Genomic DNA, 8,524 nt, shown 5'->3' on the forward strand with positions numbered 1-8,524 from the left:
ATCCAGTTTGAAGTCTGCCTAGAAGAATAAGAAAGGGTTGAGTAGACACCACAAATCCTTTATCATCACCATGTTGTAGCAGGCAGTGGGACTGCCACAGTCCGCTCATGGAACAGGCAACTTGTAATATGCGCATCTGTGCAGCTCCCCAGTACTGCCCTTTGACGGCTGCTTTTCCCCGAACATAAAAACAGCTATCTGCTGACCATCTTGTTGGTCCAGCTCCGGTCTTCACCATGAAGATCTACACAACTTTTAATAATGTGGTCAGCTGACGAGCTCTCCATGCTCGGACTGTCTTCTCGGATGCGCTCGTACACAGGACTGCCAAAACTCATAAAAAAGGCCCTAGGTGTTAGCATTTTCTAGAAAATAGCGTTAAGTGGCTGATTTTGATGACTGAACATGGAAGTGTTTCATTGTCATTGTCATTTTTATGAGGTGTTAACAGATGTCAGTCAGATCATTTTGAGTAATGGTGTAGTCAAATTAGTTCAAAAAATGGGCTAACCTAGAACTAATTGCAATACAATTTCTGTGAGTGAATTTCCCATAGAATGCGATGGTGATACCACTTTATCATTACGCGTTAATCCAATATGGCGGATTTTTCAAAATTATTACCCATTATTTGAGATATAGGGTAGTACTGTTTATATGCCCATGTATGGTATCATTTTATATGTTTTTAGGGACGGGAAAGTAAAAAATAACATAAAAAATTGTTGATGATGACCATAATATCAAATATTTGTGGAATATGTCAGACAGACAAAGTTTGTATAATTTTTTCATGACTCATATGAGCACAAACGAAGATTCAGAATTAATGAAAAGGCCACTGGGTCAAACTTGATGGTTAGTCACAAAGAGTGCAAAGAGTGCATGTTCGTGCAGACTAGGTTGTAGACAGAGAGAAGATGCTTCATCTACAGAGATTAAAGAAGTGAAGGGAACACAATACCGAGAAGCCTCTACACCGATGTAGAGTTTGACTGGTCTCAGTGAGGACACATTCTTCATTACTCTACTGCCACAAAGACAGATAGGCACTAACGCCAGCAATCACATAGATAATGTATCCATGTTAACCACCACAATGCTTGGTCAGTACTCTCCAGTCCCTTCTCTGGATCGCGAGAGAAGATAAATATATCTCAAATCTTAAAATAAGTAAAATACTGTGCTGGTTTGGCACCAGAAGATTGCAGCCCTGATATTGTTCAGAAACATTTTTGAATTCAAGATATCTCTTGCACAGTATTTGTTCCATTGCGGTTAATCACACATAATCTACACCCACAAGAGGGATATGTTTGTACATAATATTCACGCCACAAAATTTATATTAGATGATATTATCTGGCATGAAAATCCCTGTAACAACACCCCACTTAAACTACTACTAAACAATATTAACACAGGAGCAAACACCTTACTCAGTCCATAAGCTGAGAAATGTAACAGCTGCTTTCATACATGCGTGTGTTCCTGCTCATTTGACTACTTTACACATCTGGCCTCTGGTCTGTAAGAACTATAAGGTGTTCACTTACCTGTCCTGTCTGAAAACTCCCCTTCGGCACACGGCACACAGTCAAAGCAGCAGGTGGGCCTCCCTTCTATTGGAACCTTTCGGTACCCAGGGGGGCAGCTCTTACTGCAGACAGAGCCAGGAATCTGTGAAGAAAAAGGGGATAAATGAAGAGATTAGATGTAAATTCTTTACTGAGGAACAAAGGGGACTGCTCTCACTCCAGAAAGAGCAAGGAATCTGTGAAAAAAGAGGGAATAAGGGAGGAAGATTACATGTAAAGTCTGAACTGAGGCCCCAGGAGGCAGCTCTCACTGCAGACAGAGCGAGGAATGGGAGAAGAAAGATGGAAAAGAGGACTCAGATTAGAAGTAAAAACTGAGCCGAGGGCCGAGAGTCTCCAACACTCACGAAGGCAGGATGCACAGAGGTGACACTGCAAATCTAACAGTATGATCAGGGTTTATTGTGCTCCTTTATAAGTTATTACCTGAAGGCACCAAGCATTGAGAAGCAATATTACCATGTACCAAAAATGGAATGTGGAAGATACTACATGCCTGTTTAGCAGTTTCCATTCAGGCAAAAGGTAAACTGAACAAGCATTTATCGGTATGATTCCGAGAACTCTTGAACATGATATACAGGTTATTTAAAGGTTGTATTGACAAGTGAGTATCTCATTTTGTGGAGGCCACATCCTCAGTGCTATATTGTGAATACTGAGGATGTGACCTTATGCCCTGGTATGCATTGCGGAGCTATGCCCAGATACCACGGTCCCTCCACACACATAAATCTTTGACCAGCAGCAAAATATTGTCCTGTGCGGGAAAAGAGTATTGACTTTTTAATGATGTCAGTGTTTCTCCCAAAATCCAATCCACCCGCTCAACATGAGGAGTGATAAGAGAAAATATAGATCCCCAATAAAAAGGTGGGGCTCCCACAGTTAGCACACCAGGGAGACAGCGATGTAGGCTTTAAACCCTACATCTCACTCTGTCACTGAGGATGGTGGGGAAAGCCTGCTTGGTACCAGAGATGCTACTGAAGGAGATGGTGGATCACAGGAATAGAGACTCATGTGTCTCCATGACAACCAACAGCTTCATTCTACCGAGGTCCACTGTTCCCCCATAGTAGCCCTAGACGCACTGGCTGTGGGCACTCTTGCCCTCTGCTACTGTCACATCCCTTACTTGGTAAATATCCAGACAGAGTATGACTTAAGGAGATCAGGAGGGGGAGTGTCTAGGAGAGGTGGGACAGAGACCTCAAAAAGAGCAGGAAGGGTTCATGTAAAACTGCAAAGGAGACCTGTGGGAGTAGCATCACAGGAATGATCATTTGCACAGCTAGTGACCTCTTTATTTGCACCATTGTTGTTTGACTAAACATAACTCATTTGCCTTCATCTTTTCGTTTGTGGTCATACTGTAGAAATTGTTCACAGTTCTTGATGGTAAACTACTCACGTGTATGTGTCCCATGTCACGCTGCCCCCAGCATATCATAAATAAAAGCCTTTGATTTCTAAATATTAAGAATAACCACATTATGTTATTCTGTGTAGCTTTAAATATGTATTTTGTTGTATATATGTTTAAATGAGTATTCACACTTAAGCAAAAGATCAACCATTCACTTGGAGATATTTCAACATTCATTTGAAAAAAACTTATCTTCAAATTAAGACCAAAAGGCAAAAGATCCAGGAAAGGGAATATGTAAGAGCAGAGAATGTAACATGTGTAATGCAGTGTAAACATGTGTGTTTGGAGGAAGAGGCACACCTACATCTACGAACTTTTAAATGGCAGCTTGCATACTTCAGTTGTATGTCAGAGTTTCATACACATTATTTAGGGCATTATATTTATGTCAGATGGTGCTCTAACTTTGGTGCTATGGTATGAGGCTCTTTGCTTGCAGTCCCCTAGGGCCCCTGAGATGTACTGAAGTGAGAGGGACTCTGCGGACTGTGCTCTTGGACATCAAGCTGGGCACCAGACATCGGGCTATCAAGGGCCTCCAGAAGGTTAGTACCAGTGCACGGTTAGAGCTGGTTATCCTGGCCAAGCAGCGGAGACTTCCAGGGACCAGCAGGACCCCATTAAAGGCTTTTTGAGAGAAGGTCAGAGCTTACTAACCAACAAAGGCAGGCGAACCCTCTGTGGGCCTGCAGGATCCTACCCAGGGCACTTTGAGGCAAGGCTGAGCAGAGTATGGCGGGGCATGGCCGGGGGCTTCCACCCATCACAGATTCAGTTTGGACGCTGACTCGAGGCCTGGTCACAGCTTCTTAATAGAGAAAATCAGGGGGCTATCCTCCTGGGCCTGCTGGACTCCATCCCGGGCACTTTGAAACACATCCGGCTGAAGAACAGAGCCCAGGGCTGGAAGCTTTCATCCCTCACCCAGTCAGAACTCGGATCTGGGAACTTGTCAGAGATTCTCAAATCAACCAAGATTGGCATCCACCCTGGGCCTGCTGGACCCCATCCTCAGATTTCTAAAGCACATCTGGTCCAATCATTGAGCTCAGGGCAGAGTCTTCCACCCCCAAGAATTCCAGAGCTGTGACCCAGGGTCAGGGCAGAGCTTCATAACCCGGCCAAGCAGCAGAGCTCTCCCAGTCTCTGTCTCAAGTGCTTTCATACCCAGTAGAATAGCCAATATAGCCCTGATGGGGTATTTACCCACTTCTAACCTGAGAACTGTCCCCCCGGGGTTTGGTCAAAGATTATTCACACATCCAAGAAGGGGAGGCCTCTCCTAGACTGCAGGATCCAGCTCCAAGCACACCTTATGATACTCTTGACCAGCACAAAGTCCCCAAGTAAGAGGGTCCTCACCCAGGGACCACCAAAACACTACTCATTCCCCCCCCATGACAGAAAGGGACATTCAGGAAAAACGATCCAGCATCCTGGAGCCCTCACTGGGATTGAAGCTTCAAATGAGTCCTCAGTGGGACTTCCGGGGAGTTCAGAATTCTGAACAGCGAGTCACATCAAAGAAATTATGTTTGTTGTTCATTTATTTATTTTACGTACAGTGATGTTGGCATGGCACATTTTGCATCACCCATGTAGGTGTGGTAAATGTCACACAGACATCATTTCACACAACCTCCTATTTTAATTTTCCACAATTCCACCAATAACCTCGGGCCATTGGCACCACCAACATCGACACCCCAATCAACCATCCCTCTTATTTTTCACTCACTCAATCGTGGACTCATTATTTCACCCACTCGTTCATTCACACATGCACCTTATGAATGTTGTCTAAATTTTAGTCTGCACAGAACATGTGGGTATATTTACTTACTTATCTATTTCAAATGTAAACAGCATCTTTGCAAAGCTTTGTCATACCTACAGACACAGAGCATGAAGTTATTTAAGCCTAGTGCAGGCATGATACAGGCACCTAAATGGAATATTATGTGAAGATATACTCAGGTGGGAGTCTCACACTCACCAGTTCCACGTTGGGTCCCTCGGAGTGCCATAATATGGAGCTTTGGTTGATTGAAAGTTGGTGTCCTGGTGGGGCTGAGAGGTCAAAATGTCCAACCTTGAGGCCAGATATTGATCCATTGGGAAACTTAACCCAGTTTAAAATGTCATACTTTGCTGGCATGACTCTTGTTTCATCCAAAATAATGTTGTCACCAGTCGTCATCTTAAAGTGTGACTTCATAAGAAACTTGTTCCGCTGTTAAAAGAGGAAAATATGTATTAGTTAGTGTTAGAACTGGCTATTTCTGGTTGGCTAAGGCTGACGCCAAAGCCAGGCAGAAACCACCATTCTAGTCAGGGCAAGGGAGTCACACGCCAAGATACAAATTACACAAACATGCCAACTTCTAGAAGTTGCACTTCCGCACTAGACACATTCATACCGCATACATCATTGCGCAGCATTCAATCCACGAGTTAGCACATACCAAACTTGACTCTGCAATCTCCACACATCAGGAACTACCATGGTCATATATATTCCCCATGCACTCCTATGGGAGGGCAGGTCACTCTCACCACACACACAGAGAGCTCACGCACTTTTCACTGTGGTAAGTGCGCAGAGGCCTAAAATCACTAGCACCAGGTCACAGAAACAGGCTAGGAAAAAGCAAAATGTTCCAGGGTGAACCTGCAAAAAAGGTCCAAGTCCAACACAACCCCCTTCCAGACAAAACGCAGGGTAGACCAATCACTTCACTGATGGGCTTCCCGCTTTGGGCGACAAAACACGGACACGGGCCCGCACAGCAGGGACACCTTCCGGTTCTACGCCACTCTGAACGCACATGGATTTCCCTCAACAATAGCTCTCTGGCCCAACTAGGATACCTCACTGGTACTCTCTAGTCATCCACGGCCAGGACCAGGCCCTAGGCCATCCAAATGTCACAGGTCCTGACCACTTCACAGAGTGGGGGGCAGTAACCCCTGGCACACAATAGCCATTCTCCACTCTCCCTCTCAGTGTAGCTACAACTACCACTGATCCTTCAACCTAGGGACCATACCCTCAGGCTGAGTAGAGGTCACGGGCAAGAATATCCCACCCTACCTCTACTTCTGGGGTTCCGCACCCTCCCAGCGAAACACCCACCAGAACACAACTCTCCCACCAGATCAGGACCTCTCTCCATCACTGGTCTTCCACCTGGGATCTGGAAATTATTTCACTTCGGAGGTACAAAGTGCACAGCACAGTCCCTCTTCAAGCAGGTGGGGGGACACAGCACACAGCAAAGTCCCCTTTCCTCTACCTTAATGGAAACAACAAACTGCAGGTGAGCCCTAGATCACACAACAAGGGCAGCCCCCTCAGTCTCATCAGCTGATTTACTTTGGCAGAGATTCCTTCTGGACCTGGAAGTTTCCTAATCTCCCAGCCTAGGGTCTAAACCCTCAGGCTGCACAGGGGTCAGAGGTAAGGACACCGTCCCTCTGTACCCCCCTCCAGAGTTCTGCACCCTCCCACCTTGGAGCGGTACCCCTGGAAGCCAAAACCGGTCAGGACACTGATTACAGATGCCCTTCCCTCCAGATCAGGCTGAACCTGGCCTCCCCCCTCCTCGGGGAATATCCTCCAGAGGCCCCACAAATGCTCAAGCACTCTAGACGGTCAAATGCCCAGCGAACCAGGACTTCTGCACCCTCCACTTAGGAGCGGTACTGCCCAACACCAGGACCGCCGGAGTTCTGGTTACAGAAACTCCCTGTCCTCTAGACAAGGGAAGATCCTCCTCAAATTACCTGTAAGTACAGCCTAGGCCCCTGACCTGGCACTCCCTTAGGGAACCCTCCAGGCCCTGAGACAGGTTTTAGGGCCAACGTGGGACACACCGTCCCACACTCACTCCGCCTCCACTGAGACAGGACATGAGCCCCTACACTTCTAACCATCCTAATGGGATCTAGCTGGGCTACACATGAACTTCTTCCCCTACACAGGATCATCAGATACACAAGCCACTCCTTTTAGAATCGCTCCCGAATGCCTCTGCAAGACATCTAGCACACCGCCTGACATCCACCTTCTCATCCAGTGCCTCTGCAGGACCTCCTGCACACCACCAGAGGTACACCTCCTGTGCAAGCTTCTTTTATTACAAAAAAACTCACACCAACTCCTCCAGTTCAACACACCACTCATCCACACACTCCCCCTCCAGACTGGTGAGACAGTTCCTCACTGCCTCTGACTCTCAACCTGTACCCCTCTTACTGAGCACCAGGCACCATACTCTGGGAACTGGGAACGGGACTTCACGCACTGGACATATTTTAGCTGCCACCACTGGATCCTACCATACTGGGGAATCCAGACACACACACTACACTCAGGGGATAACCACCCTCCCGAACTAGCCATTTCTCCTCCACACTCTCTCTCTTCCATCTACCCACACAGGGACAGGAACAGGGATTGGGCACTGGGCCCAGCAAGGGATTCCTTATCTATGTGAACCTCCCCCTCTACTGGTGTCCCGCCCTGTCATTTTCTCTCATCTGCCATTAAACATAAAAGCGCAGGAACACCATTTGAAAATGACACTCTTGCGGAAAAACAAAAATCATAAACAATAATCCCAAACATGTGACTATTTAAAATGCAGAGTTTTGTAAGGTAGCCAGCTGTCGCTGAGGTACTGCACAAACACAAGTCCTAATCCCACCGCTGCCACCAATGTTAGAACTGGCCATTTCTGGTTGGCTAAGGCTGACGCCAAAGCCAAGCAGAAATCACCATTCTAGTCAGGGCAAGGGAGTCACATGCCAAGATACAAATTACACAAACATGCCAACTTCTAGAAGTCAACAATAGAAAAGCGCCAATGCTGCCATTAATTGTTTCTCAAAATATCATCATCTCACAATCAATTTAAACATAAAGTGAGGGGATCTAAGTCTCTTGAATAAATCTTCAATTGAATTGACTTTTTACTTCATTTGAGTTTTTTGATTTTTTCTAGATAATTTCTCAGTTTGACAAAACATATAACATACAAAATATGAAACACATTATGTACATTTAAAACACTCCCCTTCCAACACTCACACATACATACACTTGCGAATCGCAATCAAACACTCTCAGGCACACTCTACAATAAATTATACATATTAACAGTTATTCAGAAATCAATATAGATTGTTTATCTATACTGCCATAGATATTCCTTTGAGCCTATTTGTAAATCTTCACAGGAAATTTCTATATTCTTTTTACATTCTTATGGCATGAAAAAACACAAGGTCTACGCGTTTCGAACTCTTCATATTTATCGAGTTCTCATCAGGACCACACACTCTATATAAGTGTAACCAAATCAATTAGTTGAAGTCCTCAGCGCTCCAAAAGAAAGCGGTTCTCCGCCGCCATATATATATATATATATATATATATATATATATATATATAGGCGACGGCCGGAGAACCGCTTTCTTTTGGAGCGCTACT

At 45.3% G+C, this 8,524-nt stretch overlaps 1 protein-coding gene across 1 annotated transcript in view; it reads right to left on the reverse strand.

The window, feature by feature from the left end:
* Window positions 1–5,248, reverse strand: part of LOC147725221 (vomeronasal type-2 receptor 26-like) — a 50,203-nt gene extending 44,955 nt beyond the window's left edge. The window contains exons 1-2 of the mRNA XM_086918210.1: window positions 5,027–5,248; window positions 1,557–1,680 (exon numbers count right to left, since the gene is read on the reverse strand). Of these exons, the coding sequence (XP_086774336.1) occupies window positions 1,557–1,680; window positions 5,027–5,248 (346 nt within the window). The remainder of the gene's footprint in view (window positions 1–1,556; window positions 1,681–5,026) is intronic.
* Window positions 5,249–8,524: the final 3,276 nt, after the last annotated feature.

The sequence above is a fragment of the Lissotriton vulgaris genome, chromosome 4_1 (genome assembly GCF_964263255.1).
Source record: "Lissotriton vulgaris chromosome 4_1, aLisVul1.2, whole genome shotgun sequence".
NCBI lineage: Eukaryota > Metazoa > Chordata > Amphibia > Caudata > Salamandridae > Lissotriton > Lissotriton vulgaris.